The sequence below is a fragment of the Opisthorchis viverrini genome (genome assembly GCF_000715545.1).
Source record: "Opisthorchis viverrini unplaced genomic scaffold opera_v5_23, whole genome shotgun sequence".
In the NCBI taxonomy this organism is placed as follows: Eukaryota; Metazoa; Platyhelminthes; class Trematoda; order Opisthorchiida; family Opisthorchiidae; genus Opisthorchis; species Opisthorchis viverrini.
The window spans coordinates 1011394-1031366 of record NW_008751679.1 but is presented as its reverse complement, the minus strand read 5'-3'; the positions used below and the strand labels follow the sequence as shown (position 1 = coordinate 1031366).

At 44.6% G+C, this 19973-nt stretch overlaps 1 protein-coding gene across 1 annotated transcript in view; it reads left to right on the top strand.

The window, feature by feature from the left end:
- The window catches only part of T265_02021 (hypothetical protein), a gene marked incomplete at both ends in the record, with an annotated part of 36714 nt that extends 18017 nt beyond the window's left edge, over positions 1 to 18697 (top strand). Inside the window, 8 exons of the mRNA XM_009166169.1 lie at positions 4001 to 4211; positions 7683 to 8102; positions 8965 to 9452; positions 11507 to 11719; positions 13398 to 13957; positions 14841 to 14913; positions 16257 to 16398; positions 17838 to 18697. Coding sequence (XP_009164433.1) covers positions 4001 to 4211; positions 7683 to 8102; positions 8965 to 9452; positions 11507 to 11719; positions 13398 to 13957; positions 14841 to 14913; positions 16257 to 16398; positions 17838 to 18697 — 2967 coding nt within the window. The remainder of the gene's footprint in view (positions 1 to 4000; positions 4212 to 7682; positions 8103 to 8964; positions 9453 to 11506; positions 11720 to 13397; positions 13958 to 14840; positions 14914 to 16256; positions 16399 to 17837) is intronic.
- Positions 18698 to 19973: the final 1276 nt, after the last annotated feature.

The window sequence follows — 19973 nt, the reverse complement described above, 5'->3', positions numbered from 1 at the left end:
CGGCGACGTCGGGAAACAGTTTTCCAGGTGTGTGGAAATGTCCTGGAGGCGTGGAGGTTCAGAAGCGACAGGACTTGCTCCGGTGTCATGATGCCAGACTGCAACCCTCGGGGAAATGCCAGAAGGTCAACACTAGCGAGCGAACGGTCAGCATGGGATTTCAAGAGTGACACGGTGCAATCCACGGTTTGTTTAAACCAGACGCTGTAGTCATCGGCTTCTGATGAGTAGGCCGTCGTCTGACTGATAGTTTGCTCAGGTTCACCAGATGATGTTTCGTCCTGTTGTGCTTGCCAGTTAAGCACCCGTAACCTGGTTTTGATGCTGATAGCCGATCGGCCAGGAAAATACTGCTCCAATCTCGTGAACAGCTCGGTTTGCGTGCCGCAAGATGGATATAGATTGTTAGCCAGGCGTAAGAGCGATTGTGACTCTTGCTGGGACCAGCGGGTACCGGAATACTTCACTCGGCCAAGCTTATCTGCATTATGCTGGGTGGGGTGTGCGTGCCGGCGGTGTTGACTCAGGCCAATCTTCGTCGGAAAAAGGCGGGAACAATCAGCGCAGGCCAATTGGGCGACTGTGTTCGTACCAACACTTTCATTGTCGTGAACTCGATGATGGGCTACAAAGCCAGCTTTCGATTTGCAGCACTTGCCACATTCCTCACACGTGAACCCAACGAGTCTCTCCTGTGTACTGGTTGGAACTGGTGCGGAGGCGCCAGATGATTCGTAGTATACATTGTCGAAAGTAACCAGCACATTGAAACCAAACGGGGTGGTTGGCCCTGTCTGGAGTTGCTGAACTCTTAGCTCACCCAGACTGACGTCCAGGCTACTCGGTCGGCACCACGAGGAGGTGGTTCAGCTCGCCGACAATCGTACTACTACTACTACTGCCGTACTTTGGTTAGCGGCAACGTCTCATATCGCTCGTTTTGTGTAATAGGCACGTCTTCCACCAAATATGAGAGCATGAGTCACAGACTATTCCCCTGAGTGTTCTCACGTTTGGCACTGTTTGAGATTGTCAACAGGACTTGCATATGTCAATAGACATCGTTGCCTAAGTTCATTCATAGGATCACTGCAAGCCAGTTTTGGCCCACCTTCTCTGTAGCACGCTCATGCACACGAAGTGCTCATATCAAGCAAATATCACCAAGCTATCGATGTCTACCGTCTTAAAGAATCGCATCTTGTTACCAATAAGTTCGATACCCTGGTTATCACTGTTATGGGGTACAGTACAGCGTTGTCTTGACGGAATACGCTAGTCATAAATCACCGAAGACGCTTCAGCTTCGAAATGAGGTGGATGGGATAGTAACTGATTTGCAAACGAATTAGGTCTCCAACAAGTTGTGACAGGACAAGTGCTGCTAATTTTAACTCTTGGTGGTTCTGAGCAAGTTGGTTAAAAACTTGTAACAGCCCATGTGGTGAGTGTGATAACCATAATCTGACTTTTAAAGGAAGCATTAGTTATGGTATTTTACCCTCTTAGGCCAATTTTATTCTGGTGTTGTACTGCCTATGGAGACCCGGAAACGATGCCACATTCGTCAAGTTTATTTGGCCTGCGTTCATGCTTTTCAGTGGCATTAACAGTAATTACCCTTATTTTATACTTCTCTACTGTCCAGTGAGGTTTTCACCATCACAAATAGGTTGACATTCACCAGTTCATTCAGGCCCTCGAACGCAAACGTTGAAGAAAACGACTTTGAATTACTGTATTTTAAAAGAAACCGTGATTTCAGGCCGTTCAATTAAACTCTCTCTCAGTCTGAATGGTCTGTTGCAACCCAGCGGGCGCTTCAACCCCCGTATGGAAATGGTAAGTTCTCAGTGCTCGGATTGATGTTGGACACTGAGTGACAGCTTATTGGTGAAAAACACCAAAGCAGATCCGCATGCTTTCCTTTTCGTAGCCGTATTCATGCGCTCTGACAAGCAATTCGCAACCAGAATGCAGACTGCTGACAGGTGACCAAACGACGTGATGTACACAAATGGAGTATTGCTGTCACGTGTGCCCAGAATCCCATCCCATCACACAACTGTATTAGTGTGGCGTGAGTCATCAACCGACGCGACAGTAGTCATTCGCGTGGCCAGTGCAGATCAATAAGAACAGTTATTCTGGCTGAAAATGATTCAATGCCATTTGCTGCATCGGTCGTTTGACAGATATGAATCGAAGCTGGAATCAACGTTGGTCCCGTTCTTCATAAAAAAAGCCGAATAAGCGACTCACAAATACTTGTAGAAAAAAGTATTGCACATTTAGCTAAGAGTCCATTGGACCGCTGGATTTAGGATCCTTCAACTCTTGGGCATCCTGCCAAGAAATTCTTTAACTCTGGAGTGTGGAAAATTCCTGCATATAAAAGTTGAGGTAGAGCAAAGAATTACTATCTGGATAGTTGCGTGATTAAAAAAATTGACACATTATCACATTATTCATGCTTGAACAGTCCTCCTTTTGTCCTGGCCCACACCCAAGTCGAAAGACACCAAACTGGGATTTCACACCCATTCTGGCTGTACGGGACTCTGAGTCCCGTATACTTGACAAGCAGCAGGAAGCATGTTATAACTACTCCACTAATAACAAATCATAATAATCGTTCAACTGTAGCACCCTTTCGGTGCTTGACTTCCATGCAACCTGAAGGAAGCGCGAGGGCTGGGATACTGTTAGGTTGCCCAAGTGTAGACAGGAGAAGCCGAGATCGTTCAACTGCCCTTTCGGTGCTTGACTTCCATGCAACCTGAAGGAAGCGCGAGGGCTGGGATACTGTTAGGTTGCCCAAGTGTAGACAGGAGAAGCCGAGATCCCAAGGTGGGGTTCGAACCACGGGCCTAACGGTATAACCACCGAGCACGTGAAGAACTCGTCTATCGGAATAACTAACTCTGAATTATCGAACCTGTTCACGGTTTGCCCAACGGCTTGAGGGGCGTCCAATAGCTGTTCCGGTTGTACTGATCGGTTGGCTGGTCTGTCAAGACTTCCCTGTAGAGATAAGCAAGTCAATTAGTGCTACAGGTGCTTCAAATCTATAACTAACCAAAAACCTATCCGGTGGTGATATGCTAGAACTTCAATGCTTCCAGCAAGGTTTTTCAGTCCCCTATAGGACATGGAGCTACGGCTGGTATTCCTTCTGTGCACGTTGCGTAGATTTGTCACTTGAGATCACGCGCTACTGTGTAGCCATCACCGGTTCAAAACTTGGGCAATAAATTTGCTTGTTGGAACTTTGGTGGTTAAGCCCAGGGCATTAGACATGAAACAACTGGACGCTGTCTTCCAATTTTCCAGAGTGCACTGTTCTAGCCTTACAGGATGATTACACAGAACGGTTTATCACTTTTGGAGGTTGCATGTGAAGTTCCAAAAACCAGTTTTCGACTTTCAGAGATGCACACATTGTCAGCACTGTAATGGACACGTGGATAGTTATTCTACAACACACTAACCTCAAGGTGGACTTCTCTTCAGTGGATCTGACCACCTGTTCAGTTGACACGGGCCATAGCAATAGAACAAATTGATTTCTCTATGTAGTATGGGGGATATTGATAAACATACGTAGAAAGTCAGAAAATCGAAGCTAATCAGACAAAAATGGGCCTTCGAATGTTTGGCATTCTTTGCACGTGATTGAAACTGGGATGAGTCCCTTATTTTGGGTTTGTTCTTTCCAATGTATAGCATGAAAGTTGTCCCCGAATTTATTTTTGAACTTGGTCAGGATAGTATTGAGTGCAGTAATCTAAGACTGATCACAGCTTGTAGATTTCTCATTGTTGGTTTTCCTCGAATTGGGGCTCACAATCTGACGGACATGGTCCTCAGAATAGTAATCAGTATCATTAATAACTACAGCAAATAACCCATTGTCAACTGGATTGTCGTTCAGTCGACCTTTGAATAGTTTTCCTGCTCGAACTTTGATTCTGGTTTATTATCATTTTGCTCCTTGCAGCATGAACATGAGTTCGTCGCCTACCCAAAAATGTTCACTTTGCCGGTTGAGGAAGTTGGTAGCCGGATCGTTTGGGGCATGATGAACAGTCACAAGCTGAGGTTGAATGCACTAACTCTTTCTGGAGATCTCCTATCCGCTTGTTTGGGTAACCATCCAAGCTTGAAGATCCGCACACGGGAGGAAGCTGAAAGCGCGTCTTCACTGGAATGTAAGTTTAAACTTGTGATGAAATTTTCCTCAGCCGTCTTGTAGTCACCACTTGCTCTTATATAGAACTATATTCGACTCGACAAAGTCATTTTCGTGATGCTAAATATATCTGAAAACCAACCTCTGTCGACCGGCAGATCGATTTTAAATGCTAGTCTGTTCATGCAACTAAAATCCACCGTAAATTTGACAGTGGATTATAATATTTCATTTATTTTGGCGACTTGCTTTCACTGTTTTCACTCTGGATAACTTACAGTCTCCATTTCGATGGTCTTCACGCATGCGCCTGGTGGGGCGTTCTATCTTGTCGAACACTAACCTAGAACAATACTTTACCTAAAACACCTGTACTAAGGGAGAGAGGCGACCATGTTCTCTTTATCGAAAGTGGAAGATAGCAAGTTAGCGATATGCGAAGTTCTAGGTAACTTGCTGCAAACTTTAACTAGGTCAACCACTGACAAGACTAGTCTTGGATATCTGGGACACAGATAGACAGACCATGTTGAGGATGTCATATCCTTAACATGTTAGTTGACCTTGAGTGTTGGAATGGTGCCGTGGGTTGCACTGGCTGGAATTTCGTTCTACAAGGTTCACCCACGTCAGGAAGGACAAAGGGGAGCAGTCAAACCAAGAACAGTGAGGCACTGTACTAAGCGTACTCGTATACTAGGCGGTATAGAGGTGAAGCCGCACTGTCCCTCGCAGTAAGAGGGTGAAGGCAGTAAGGTGATTTCTCCAGGCGATCAGCATGTCCATATTTATGAAAGCAGCGATGCCTCCTTTCTCTGAGGAAGGTCGGTCCCAAAGACTGCCCAGTCCGATCGGCCAGCGGTTTTTGGTGACGGCCAGTGCATAATTCAATAAGGTAGAATTACTTCTAAAACCAGAGTTTGGTGCAGCTCGAAAAGTGCGTGCTATGTGCAGCCGCATTAAGGGTCAGACAAATACGCCTTACTTCCTGAGCCATCGGTTTAAGCCAGTCCCATGTAATCAAGTGGGTCAGACTATTGAGTCACTGACTCCAGGAAAGTTCTCTTAAGAAACCTCAACATCCGCTATCTCGCGGTTCAGACTTTTGAGTCATGAAGCATAAAAAATTTGAAAGGGTCTATGCTAGCGGCGTTCAGTGCTTAACTCACGCACTGGCGGTCAGCCGCTCGTGGTCTGGTTGTTTACAATTCCGCCGCGAGTTTGAATCACCCCGGCGACTCATGAGATACCCACTACTGATGATTCCCACATAGGATAAAGCAGCTGTCCAGGACTTCTTGTATTTTCTACATAGATTGGCCTCTCGTACAGGATGAAGTTTCAACTTAATTATGTTGGTTTGACTGAGGCATCGCGTGCTCAGTGATTTGCTACTTTTTGCTTGATTTTTATGTGGCGATAACGTCACACCGCTTCCAGCACCTTGTTTTAGAATCCCTGTTCGATCACCCCGCTAAATCCGTTTTATTTGGTTTGAGCTGGAATCCGTCACAGAGTATCCAGTGTCTTTACCGCTTACGTCTGGATGAGCACATATTCATCAACGTTCACAAGCAAGAGCAGTAACCTTCAACATTGTGTCGTCCAACAACAATAGCTCTACTTCTGTCTTCGTTAATTCGAAGTTGGTCTCACCAGTAACAGTTTCAACTTCAGGGGTTAATTTAGGAATTGACTATATTCTATGCAGCCCTGCTGAGTGATTGTGCGACAGATGGGATCTTTTTGAAGCTGGCGATTGTAAAGCGCCTACCTGTTGTCGAGTGTGTCGAACGTCAGCGAATCTCATTCGGTTATCGACAAGTTGTGTATAGAATCAGTCGCGTGGTGTCGTTTTCCTTTTTTACCACAGAAATTCTCTGATAGAATCAACTAGAGCGGAGTTGTTTTCTAGATGGAAATTTCCTGTTGAAAGAAGATCCACAGGATCAACTGGAAGAAAGTCTTTTCCAAGTTACCGAGGGTCAGTTATAACTGAATATCAAGAACTCTGTTAGCTGCAAGTTCCATAGTCCACGCTACGCACAGATAGCTGGGACGAGTATGCATTTCGAAGAGTGCTAGCTCGGGGATACAACTCATCGACAGGATAGCTTTGTTATGCGTTCGTGATTAGGTCAATCATTAGAATTACTGAAATCTCTTTCGAGAATTTGAGGTGAACATTTCTGAGATGATAGGGAAAGTACTATGTGCAAAGTCACTTTTCGTCTTTCTAAATGGCTACAATGTCAAAAACCTAGGTAATGCCATTCCCCATCCACTCACCAGTACAGACATTCTGCGCTGCAAGAAGCACTCATGGCATCAGTCAAAATCGTCTACTCCTGCTGGGGATTCTATCCAAATGGGATTTTATTCTTATTCATGTTTAAGTTCAAAATACTGCACGGCGTAGCTGAGGCTGATTACATTTTTTTGCCCCTGTCTGAACTTTGCTCATCTTCCTTCATATTTCTCACAAAAAACGCAGTTCAACAAAGCAAAATATGTGATTAGCTGCTACCGCACTGGTAAAGTTCCGGCCAGATAGGTCCAACATATAGTGATGGCAATGTAATTATAATTTTGCAATCTGTAAATGAGACCACTCTGTGCTAAAAGGCTGAGAAGCAATGTACAGCTGTTTTATCCTCATTACACTGTGCATCTCACTGTGACCTCCCGGCTAGTAGTCTAAACGCGTGCGGTTGATCATCATTGGGATTGACTTTCACCCAAACAGGATAGAGCAACATTAATCTGTTAATTCAAGGAAGTCACATCACGTTGTCAAGTACTAATTGGCTTCTCGGGTGGCTATTTGATGTCGATTGTTCCACAAAGCAGGCAAAATGATTGAATTTGTATGGACACACAAAGCATGACATTTTAAATCCCCACTCTGCCCTCGGTAGACACGGCTCTAAGGAAACAATAATAGTTGATATTCATGGCTTTGACCCTTGATTGATGAAAGCAGGGCGAAATCAGAGATGAATCCGATTGAGTATAAATTAAGGTTTATGGTAATTTCACTGTTTCATCAGGACAGATGTCGCCAGTGACGTGTATGAGTTCTGATTCTGTACTGTCGATTGGAGCTGTTGGTTGGTTAAACTTGAGTCTGATATGGATACCCTCTCAAAAGTCTATTTCTTGCCGAGTGATGCTCATCGCAGGTCAAGATACTGTACGTTCAGTTGGATAATAAGTTTGTTATTGTTCACTCAAACACTGTGGACCATGCTAAGCGCGGTGTGTATGAGTTTTTGTGCTGTCCTCTCTGTCGACGTGTTCTTTCTGAAGGCGATTTAACAGCAGAAAGTCAGATTGAAAAACATCGTGTGTGGACGTCTCCATAAAGGGGCTTCTTCCAAGGAAAAGCCACACCACCAAATGTCTATATTAACTTTTTATAGCGTCGATTCTTTGTTACTTGTGCACATGCCTCCGATTTATGGCATCCGTGTCCCATTCGCACTTACAGGTCCGCTCTTAAACCAGTTCACAATCACCAGCAAAGGACTGTACACCAGACTATGCGTTATTCAGCGGCTGCAACGTGAAGGTGTGAACAGCACTCGTCTTGAGACATGCACACTTCCAACTGATCGATTATGGTATTCGAAAGTATTGACGGTTAGAACAAACAGTCCAGCTGTTGAGTCTTCTCCCCCATCGGAGCCTAGTGAACATTCAGAAGCTTCAGAACAGATTAAGGCGAAAACGGAGACGTCCCTACTTGACTGGATTGGCTTCAAACTAAAAAAATGCATGCTAAACAGAGTAGACTTAAGTCCTGCCGATGAGTACGTCGTCAACTGTATTCACGTCGTCTTCGTTAGACGAGAATCAACTGACTGCGGTGAGGCTATCTGCGAGACTTTGCGGACGGCCACCTTCTCGCGTAAGTTATTTTCCAACAATTTTCTAAGCCGCGTCTGTTGAATGTCACCTATGTTATTCTTTTTTCTCCTAGGTAATTTTGAAGGACTGCAGACAAACGGCTGTTTAAGTTGTCCCTTAGTCTAGATAAACTCAAACATATTAGAGTTGCTTTCAATTTCTCTAACCACATGGATGCACCACGCCACACATGGAATGCGATGTTTTTTTGGGGCAACGCGTGGTACGACCGCGGGGATCTTTGTCCATGCTGCACTCAAAGTGCGATTCCAATAAACAGACCGATTTACTCCGTTCAGCTCTCCATAATCTGAAACTGACTTTCAATCTATCACAGGTACTCTCCGAGCAATATCTGAGTTGCGGGTAACCACATATATTTTAATTTGAATATCTCACTACCTTTCCTTCATCAGTAGGCGAAGTGACGCGCATATTTTTCATGCGCTTAGCTACGCCACCCTGTAAACTGAAGAGAAACGGATTTTCTGCTTGACCGTTTCTACCGAATTAGAGTTCAGTTCGTTGGGATGAAAGTCGAGGTGTTACAATCAATCTGCCATACCAAACTCGTTGACAGTCTCTAATGAGATAATAATAATGAGATAAATATCGGAAATCAGAGGAGCACGGTGTCGTACGACGGTTCGCTCTCTTCTCCACTGATAACCCAAAAGATACTAGCCTAAAGATTCTAATGAGTCCGAAAACCGACACCTGCGTTGTTGCAATAATAATAAATCCGATTTGATAGTAAGACTTCATCGTCAGGATTATGGCTGTCACGGTACGTCGTCATTGGCTAACCGTAAAACGTTTTTGTTTGCTTCACAAATCTATCCTCATTCTTTCCTGTCACATAGCTGCCAAGTTAAGACGTACACGAGTTCGTGGCACGGTTCAAAGCGGAATCAAACTTAAACGTCGATTCAGTGACCTGGATTTATCCACTCATACCACGGATCCAGTCAACCGAGATAACCAGAAGATTCCGTCACCGGAAAGTTTGGATCCTCTTGGCTTGAAATCCGAAGCAAAATCGGAGTGGTCAATGCTTTATTCAGATTCTCTTCCATGGAAGCGGTCGTATAGTCCACCACCTTGTAATAATGGTCCCTTGTCACCGACATCCTTACTTCATGCCTCAATAGCTATCAGAGTTAAGCAAGGCGCCTATCTGTGTCGGCAGTCTGCAGCTTTGAAAGATGATCAATCGACTGTGTGTCAGCTGACTGCTGATCAGACCGATCTGAGTGATGCTGGATGCGACGTGACCTATCAAACGAGAAATCGTGTGCCACCCAAGCGCTACGATCTTGCTGAACAGGATCTGGAAATGGCCTTACAAAGAGTGAGTTGCCTTCGTGTATGCATAACCTCAGTAGCAATATAGTCTAATCAAAAACTGCATTACAGAGTGCTTCAGGATTCTTCTGAACACAGTTGTGGCAGTTTTACAAGGAGAATGCTTGTTTTGGCACTAGGACGAATACGCGGTTATGCTAGACCGCAGAGTTTAGTTCGATAAGATTCTGTTTGAAATCCTGTAGCCAGAGTCAAATTAGTCCCAGAACTCTTCATTTTCATGGGTTTATGACATGTGTACACAATTTCAGCCGGAACAAACCGAACAAAGTAATACCAACAGGAATAACTACGAAAAGTCTTGACCGCGACGCACCTTGGCACCGAACTGGACACCAGGGAAATAATGTTTGCAAGCCGTTGTACGGATAGCTTTCCCAAATATTATAACCTCAAATGGCTAGCCCCAAGGACTGGTTGGCAATCTTCTTTGAAACAAATCAACGCCCAAATTTTTCTGCAAAAATTTGACAAGTTATTGATCCATTTTTGTAGGATATCTTGGCGATTTTTCAGCAAAGGAGAATGGGACAAATCCGAAGTTTCACATCTGTCTACAACTACGGTATTCCTCTATCAGACTCGAACGTAGTGTCGAGACTGCGGTCGATCAACTGCAGTCGTTCTCGATTGACTCAGTAGCGAGGACTTGTAGTTTCAGGGCACCAGAACTGTCGGGTTTTCCTACGGCATAAATAGGAATTTGTAGATGTCGCCCAGCCGGAAGTATGATGCAAAACGATTTCAATGGGCCTCTGGTGCCAGTGCCGTCTTCGCGGCTTCGCTGAATAAGTAGACACGGCTTTGGGGCTTGCACTGTGTCGTAAGATTAGGTAATCGCTATTAGTTCCCAATTTACTACTGTTGTGTTCAGAAGAGAATTAGCACGTACCGAATCGCCGGAGAATCAGACCGACCGGCTGCTAACTGTGTGTAGGCTGACCTCGCCAGAGCTGTACAAGCTTTCGTGATTTATATCACGATGATGGCGTGTGAACCATCCAGAAGATATTCTGGGGCTCATATCCGCGTGACATATCTTAAGCAGTTCGAAAAACTGCCATGAATGACGGTCACTATAACTCCCTCTGTCTCTCTCGTCGAAGGCGTCGAATGGCAGACGTGGTTTTTGTGGGCCAACGACATTTTGCACTGACTTAGTTCGTGAATCACTGTCCGCTGATTGTGCCACAGTCACTATAAACTTGTGGAAACTGCAACTAAGATGTTTCACTATCTGGTCAGGTGAAGGCAGGTGAGAGGCTGCGGTGATTTAGTCCGTAGATACTCAGACTGAAATAGAGATGATGCATTGTTTTTCGTCTTAGGCCACACGATCATAGATGGTAAATGCAGCGATTGCACATTCGTTCACATCTGTTCGGTTCACGCCTGTTGTCTTTATCTTCTGCGTTGTCACCGAACAGGTGGACACACAATAAAGCCTTGGGTGACTTCGAATGTACTTGGATGGGTTCTGAAGTTTTCTTCGCGTTCCGCAGATATTCTGGGAAGCTGGATGAGTTCTTACTGTTAGACTCTTTGTTCCCTTGGCTGCTGAATTTGCCCATTCGGATCACATCGTGATTACCACTTTTATAAAATCCACAGAATACTGCGTGTTTGAGACTGTCCGACTGTTAGGTATCCGTGTGCTGAGCCATATACTTACTCAAGTATTCACTGTGTGAGGCACCAGCCAATAAATCAACCAGAAAGCATCCTGGAAGTCGTGTCTGAGTTGAGTCCGAGGTTGTTCGAGTAAGTCGAAGTTGACTGAAGTAGTGTAACGGTCGATAATATGAGCGCTTGAGTGAACAATTTTGTCCCTGCAACTTTTGTGTATTTTTTGTCCACTAGTGCTGGTGATTCAGAATGCAGACGTGTTTCCGAAAGACTGTCCTTTCATAATGAACCATTAGGATCAGATGAGCGCATTATGGACTCCCTCAACCCTAAAGTGAAGCTTGGTGGCTCCGCCGATCCATGCGTTTTGCTTTACTATTCTGTGGACTCATTCTTCTTCGTTCACTTTTATAGAGTCTAAATGACAAGTTGACTGGAGATAGGAGATTCTCCAAGCGCAAATCACAAGTCAAGGTGAGATTAAACACGACCAGTTCCGAAGACAGCGCTTTGGATATGAAATGCACAGATAGCGTGCACACTACCAATCGGACCAAAGCGATAGTGCATTCGATGGGGAAGATACCACAAAGAATTATACGAAAGCTGGATCGAAGAGCGGGAAAGGTAAACAATGCCTCACTTGTTTTATTTACCTGCTGTCTTGACTGATCTAGAAGGGAGCCTTTTTAACCGCCTGGTGGTCTGCAGTCGGAGCAAGCATGAGATCGGTTTGTAGGGGAGTTAAAAAATCCGTAGGATCCCTTCAGAAGATGGCTGAAATAGAGCAGACTTTAACCCTTCAGCTCTTGGCATTATATTCGCGGACTGGAAGTGCGATTCAGCCACTTTTTCTTCCAACTGTTTACGTTGGCTACAGTGGCTTTCCGCCCCACAACCACTAAGTCTACTCATCACTATTTGTCCGGAAATCTAACTGCTCACAAAATTTTTTGCGACGACGTATGTGTGACGGTTTACACCATCGGTGGACTACTGTCCGTGATTATGGTAACGAGTATGATGTTGATGACGGCGACGATGTCCCGGCTGATAATACTGGTTATGGCGAGTAACTGCAACACAACGTACATCTATATATCCGAACTCAGGTTGACGAACGTGAGCTACTCAAATACAGCTTACAGAACTTATAACGGGCGGTTCAAGCAAGCAGGTGAAATATGGACGCTCTTTGTGCAGACCATTCAGAAGTCGAACTGCTTTTCGACTGAGCCTCCTGTTAACAGCAAATTATTTTGGAACCTACTGTATAACCCCACTTAGGTATACTATGGTATTCAAGTAGGAACTAAGGTTGATAAGCCGTAGAAGGACGAAACCGGTAGTGGGCTGTCAGCGGGGTTTTACTAAACTTATCTAAGTGGTTTTGGGCCAAACAGTTAAGGGGTTATCTCCGGTGTTTAGACTGACCCCTGCCATTGGTGAAATGAAGTCATTTGCATACCGTTTTGGTTTTGACGGGAAACTCACCTGGAACCCAGGTGAATCTCTCGTTTATGCTATTCTTAAGCATTACAATAAACTACAATATATATACAGTCTCGAATATTGTATCAAAGGAAACACGATGTGGCCTGGTACAGCACATTTAGTTACTTAAAAACGTCATAAACGAGACATTCAGCTGGGTTCTAGATGAGTCTCCCGTCACAACCAATCTCTCGTTTATTCTTAAGCATTACAATAAACTACAATATATATACAGTCTCGAATATTGTATCAAAGGAAACACGATGTGGCCTGGTACAGCACATTTAGTTACTTAAAAACGTCATAAACGAGACATTCAGCTGGGTTCTAGATGAGTCTCCCGTCACAACCAAACTAATATGCGAATGAGTGTATTTAGCTAACTTCGTGCAATTTGGGTTCAAGTAGAACATAAGGTTGACTGTGTGTACCTGATGAGCCTCAAGGAAGATGAAGCCGACCGTGAGCTTGGAAGAGTATTCATCAGCTTATGAGTAGTTCATAACCCCTGCGATATTTGATCTATCCAAATGAATGCACATATGTTAAGTGCGCAAAATGAGGTTGACCGAGTGAACAGCAGTAAACAAATTTATCATCGGACATAGCTGATGAATGGGCCCTGCTAGACAGTTGGGCCGTTGTTGAAGCATTTGGAATGTGCTGCAAGAAACAGTCGTACCGTCACTGAACTGGTAATGAATCTTTCCTGTTTGGTTTCCAGCCAAAAAATACCATATGACCTTCGTACTGCTTATCTGCATTTTTATAACACCTTTGTGTATATCTATCCTTCCACTTTGATAACCAGATTACGTCACGTGGTAGACATGCCACTGGTTCGACAGAGACAGCAACCCGGAAACCATGTTCTCTCGAACCTACTCTGAAAGAACACAAAACGGGTGAAATTCGAGGCCAGACGGACATGATTTCGCGAAAGGCTACTAGACGGCGGGTAAAAATGAAACGTCTTGGGCATATATCAGACAAAAAACACGGTGGCACGGTGGGCCAGACGGACGAGCTTCAGCATATCAATCGAATTGGCCATCCTCAAGGATCAGAGCAAGCTTCTACGGATTTATATCTGAATTTGCCAAAGCTAACCGTACTGAAAGGCGAAGAAGGGAGTTTCACGGTTAAACCGAGGTGTTCAACAGAAGTGTCACCGATTAACCGAACATGCAAGGAACTGCATGATTGCTCTTCCAACTTAGCCCGTACCAATCTCCCATCATCTCCTACGCCGGAACTTCCAACCTTCAGGATAGAAAATTCAGCTCAGGTTTTCAACGATTTCCCCTACCCGCTCAACTTGTCCGTAACGGAACAAAATCACTTTTGTCAGTTATCTACCGATGTAGACAGGTATGTTAACCTGTGTTATTTGGACTTGGTGTTGTCCAATATCACTTTACCAGTAAGGCCATTTCGATCACCTGTAAGTCGGTTCCTAAATGGAAAAGACCGGTTAACTACCATGTTCTTGCTGATCTGCGGAAGTGCCCAAGGAGAATCAACTGGACGTATCAGTTTACTTTTCATTTGTAGGCATCCTGAAAGACTAAGTATGTGTTTGACCACGTAAACTGGCCTTGATAAAGCTCTGGTTGGCTGTTGCTTGGGAAGCTCGGTTATGTTGTTCTCTCATACAAAATTTGGAAAACTGCTGCTCTCGTGTTCACTCTATAGGGTAGATCAGCATGCACGGATCGGATGATACAACTGACGATAGAGTGCTCTTATTAGGCTATTTGTATAAAGACACCCTTGGTACAAGTGAGCTGCACAACTTTAGTGTAACAGTGCTGAGACACACAAGACTGAATAGCTTTGCGTTTATTCGATCCAAAAGCGCTTGCGGTAACAGACTAGCGCTCAGTAGATATATGATCAAACACGAATCTAAGCAACATGTGCTTTTAAAAAGATTCGAAGATAGCCTAATTTTCATGTGACGCAGACACATAAGGCAATATCACATAGGAAGTATTATCCCTATTGGGAAAAAAATTGGTCTGCGAAAGGATTTTGTCGTATTTTCGTCCTCTGGACACGCGCAACACCTTCACACAGCTTCCCCAAGTATTGAATGACAGAAGACTGAAGGTCAAGTTTGTACACAACCCAAAAGTTGGTGAATAAGACAGATGCTGAAGTTTAAAAAAATGCTCTGGTTGTATTAACTTAGTACGAAATTAGAACTTCATCCGTTCACATTCTTGCCACTTTACTTTTTTCTCTCTCTCAGTTCACACCAGTCCGACGGGGCCAGACATACCCCTGGTCCTTGTACCAATGCCCTACCCTTTGTAAACCAATCTGTAAGTTTACAGTTGTGCAAAGGGTTGCTATGCATTATAGTGCATTGGTCGTGCTCAGATGTTTGGTGACCGAACTCCTGGAGGTCATAGTATTCTGCGGAGTCAACCTCACTCTGAAGATAGACCACTAACTTAGCCTGCGAACAGAAAGTCACTGTGTTCACGAGCGAGGCGGCTGTTTCGTATCTGTACACGGTACCAGGTCCGTTTCTGGATGACAAAGAAATCCATGGCGGCGAAATAATTCGCTGAATGTTTTGTGGAGATGACCAGAGGCATGTATGTTAGGTCTACGGAAAGCGGAGAAAACCACAAGAACATTTGTCCTGGTCACACGGGTCCTGTTCCAGGCTCAATGGTAGTACTGTACAGGTAACGGTAGTTGACCTGCCTCAGTGCCAGAAGTGGCGATCGCAACCTAGTAATTGAACCCGAAGTGGTCACTTTCCATTGAGTGACCCTATATAGCCTTGGTTTCCCAGCAGTTCAGGACGCAAGATCGAACATATCACATGCGGCAGTTATGTGCATTTACAGACTTGCTCAGCTCATCGGCTATGTTTATTAACGCATCTCTTGCATGTCATTCAACATGCTGCAGTTACATTGCGGTTGGGGAAGCTACTTGTACCGTGTAATAGCCACTGACTGTTCTCTTAATGAAACCAGTAGAGGGCTTAGGCTTATCATGCTCGGGGAGGCAATTGCTTTGAGGTACTCTAAGTCGAGCCAGCGGCTAAAGTTTCTGACTAAAAATTCGTCTGACAAATGTGGCGAAGTGTTTAGTAGCCTCGGACTCTGTCCCATAAGTTAATAAACCTCAGTTTTTTGGAAAATAGCCTTTGGAACTAAACACACAAATTTTGCGGGGAAACTAACTCCAAAGTGTATGGAATAAGGCCTAAATGTTTCAAAACTTGTTAGCGCTTCTGTTAGAGCTGCATCGGGCACTTAGTGTGAACCAGTTGTTGTTGAGTCGTACTGGGTCCGCATCACCGTCTTTGTTCCTGTAGCAGAGCACAGGAGTGAGAGGCAGTGAGGTAGGCGGAATGCACACAGAACGATAAATAGCAACAAACAGCCCATCACCGCTCATGTTCCTTGCCTTTTCTGACAGGAGATTAGATCCCAGGATATATAATCATCATCATCATCGACACCATGACATCAGTGCTCAACACCGATGCTTCACTGCCGGACATAAGTTTGAAGTGATGTTGCCTGTCGTAATACTGAAACGATCTAGACTGCCATGACAAAGCGAGGAAAGTCTAGAGAGCATGTCTGGTGTGGCTGTCGTGCGACAAATTCACTTGAGTCGTATTCACTCTTCTACTTTCCAGCTACAATTGAGTTGCTCAGGGCCCATGATACAGAGCTCATCTATCCTTCCTTGGTCGGCCTCCACGTCACTCTCTCAGGAAATCCCCAATGATCAAATTGGTAAGTGCCTCCGGTGGAAGAGTTCGGAAACGTTAACTTTATGTTATGTCCATTTCTGCTACATCGTTGGCATTAGTCCACTTTAAAAATTGCGATCCAACTGAAACACATTCACCAAATTCCTTTGCCTTAAAGCTTAAGAAAATCTCTTGAACAAAACAGCTCACGATTCGTTCTTCTGAAGATTATGAGAAACGCAAAGCACCCGATTTTCTCTCAAACCTAATTTGTCTTTGAAGACTAGACTGAACTCATTGGTTAACCATTTAAAAAAAACTGCAGTGTTAGTAATGTGCTTTCCTTCGATGAAGTTTGCATTGAAAATGGTGTCATGTAGCCAGTTTGGGGTGATGTGCAACATAGCGAATAGCATGAGCGGGAGACTCCGTTAATTCTCACCCTAGCGCCAGTTTTCTATGGAGTGTTGAACTCAGCACATTCAGAGTTGTTTAACTTCCATCCTGAAGAGCCTCCCGGAGTCGTCCTAATCGTCTACCAGGTTCTTGGATTTCGGAATGCTTTCTATTCCTTCTCAAGCGGATATAATAACTTTTTTGGCCTTCATTCGTGAATCAATAACAAAGCATCTACAGGTCATGGAGTGCTTGGTATGGACACGCCGCGGAGACGCATTTGTGGGGCGACTATGCCAGCATTGTGCAGGTTTCATCCTCTAAGTGAAGCACAGTGATTCTCGGCTTTTCAGCATAGATTGGCTTCACTTAGAGGATGAAACCTCCACAAAGTTCCCCAATCTCCTCACACTACCAACTATGTCAGCATCGCTTCTCTACTCTTCAGGAATAGGTTAGAAAAGAACCAGTCCGCACCTTATGGGCGGGATATAGTTCCATACAGCCCCAACCATTGCCTGCCCTACAGTTCATGACCAGAAAGTTATAGCCGGAACGTGTCACATTTTATCAATCACCCGTCCGCTGATATCTCGCGATGAGAATATACCACGAGCTGGAATGCAAGAGATGAACCTGGTCAGTCCAGCCGTTACACTTTTCAGAAGAAGCTAACGTAGGAAAGCACTTTATTCCATCCAGGCTGTTTCCTATCATCTTTTATGGCAAAGATTTGAGATTTGGAAAAGGATAAGCTCAACCGCACGAGACTCTGCGTCCTCACGGGGATGTATCGCCAGGACACATGGCCCCTGGAGCAGAATAGTGGCCTCCATAAAAACCAAGTTCATCTTCTAATGAGCGAGGAACTCCATCACACTTCAGCGTTCAAGTAGGAAATAAGGTTGACGCAACGCCTAGAATTACGCCTTATTGATGAGCTCTAGGAAGGGCGGAACTGATAGTCGGTTGTTGAGGATTTTCCAGCAACCTTATTGGTAGGTTTTGGTCAAGAACAGCCGCTTGGATTGAGGTGAATTTTCCTTTTCAGTAGTTTATCAGGACGGTATGCTTGTAATCTTTTGAAATAATGAACATGTTCATTGTAACCCGCTGTTGTTTATCCAGCAGGCCCCTCCACACCTCTTACCATGTGGACCAAACTTCAACATCCTCTCCCACCTCCGGAATTCAGGTCATTTCAGCCATTTCGTCCCGAATTTGCGGGTGGCTATACTCAAAACAGTATCGCTGCGACAACGACGAACCAACTACACTGCAGCAGCCTTCCTACACCATCAAACCCCATCGAACCCTACAACTTGTGTGATGGATATGGTTCTGGAAACTTGTGTTCCCTGACCGCAGTTCCACCATTGCCCAACGCCACTCTAGTCTGCAACCCCTCTCTAACGACCAATCCGGAAATTTGCATACCGAGTCAAGCAGACCACCCTGGTCCAAACGAAGATGAAAGGCTCCTTTCCCAATACACCCAGATTGTGCAAAGCAATAACTTAGCCTGTGAGAATATCACTTTCAATATTGTGACTCGGATGAACCGTCAAAGTGATCCGTTGCTATGGTCGAGTGTACCACCTGCCCTCGGAGCCTTTTCGAACCAACCGGTAGACGCCATTCCCTGTTCCAGACCAGTAACACAAATTCAGCCAATCACAAGCACAACCTACTGGAACCCTATGTGTAGAACTTTAGCGGCTGACGTGTGCCAACCCGTAGCCACGGTACTTCATACTCCATCACTTCTTCAGACTAATTTACCCCCTGTGTTTCTTCCATCAGCCCCAGCCCACGAAATTACGACAGACACCTGCAAAAGTTTCTTTTATGTTCAACCAACTGTGAACTCCCACCAACCCAACCCTTTTGTCACTCAATTCCAACCAGTGGGTTTACTGCCCTTTTGTGAAACATCAACCCCATTGGCTGTGCTTCCAGTCCCCTGTCCACTGCAATTTATCACGTGATTTTTTTATCTGTGCTTGCTTTTTTCCTCCTAGCATTGTCCAACTGTGTTCGGCTATCACAAATGACGATGCTCTTGAAAAACTGTATAAAAATGAAACTACTTTTATGTCGTTTTCATCCCGTTTCAAGTGCTGACTGATTGATTCGGATACAAGCAGCTCTGTGTTCCAGCAGAGAGGACTTCTGCAAAACAGCTTGTTCTTAAGACGCGAAGTTAAACGAGTTGTGTAACTTCGCAGTAGCGATGTAACGCAGTTCTGTATGTTCACATGAATGGGCCTTGGCCTCGAGTGGACAGCCCTGGATTCTCACTGCTTTTGACCATAATGGCGTAAAAGCAGCTTTCACCTGGTATTCCTGCTCTTATCCGTTTAACCAACACCAAAATACCGCAGAAGTGGATCAGTTTGTGTCAGCTAACCAACAGCCTAATTTTCAATGCCCGTGTATGAGCGGTGCTCACAGTCGTGAACACTGATCGGCTGAATATCCAACTCGTCATTGAGACGCACTGACCACTAATCAGTTAATGACAAAATGCCTCTGCCACAAATTTTACTTACTTAGCTTGGTGTAACTAGCTCCTGCCCTGGGATGAATTGCGCTAATTACTGCTTTCGATGCGCGGTTTTGATCTAATCCTCTTTCTAGGCTGCCTAATTCCCTAATCGACTGAAACCACACTTGGTGGTGGCAAGCTTCGGTGTTAGCTTGCCTCTTGCACCATAAACTTGACCCATGTATGGAAATTGTGGGAGCGCGTTCTGCTTTTCAGCACAACAAGTGGAAACGAAAGCTGATAGGACGTCACCCTGAAGTACACCATAATTTTCAGCCAGAGAGAGAGAGAAGTAAATGATTCGCATCTAAGAAATAATAAATAAGGAAACAAAAACAGAAAATAAGAAATAGCAATAAGACATGATAAAATAATTAGCATAGCCACACTAGTTAAGTTTGGTCGCTTCGAACATCGAAGGTGGATCCCTCCACTTTTGGGAGCCACAAGAGTTTAGCAAAAGTGGAAGTGTACGGAACTTAGATTTGTTGAAATTCCTTAGGGGAACATTTTCACGGGGAAAGGCTTGCCTCATTTCAACCACCAATTCGTCCTTCACAAATCATACAGTCACACATCGGCGAAGGTGCTAACAACAACGGATTTGTACCGTCCGGATCCTCTGAAAGTTCTCACGGAACCAGTAACCGAGCATGGCATCTCAAGAATACTTTTGCGCTGTATTCCGGTTACTTCATTTTGTCCCCAACTCATTC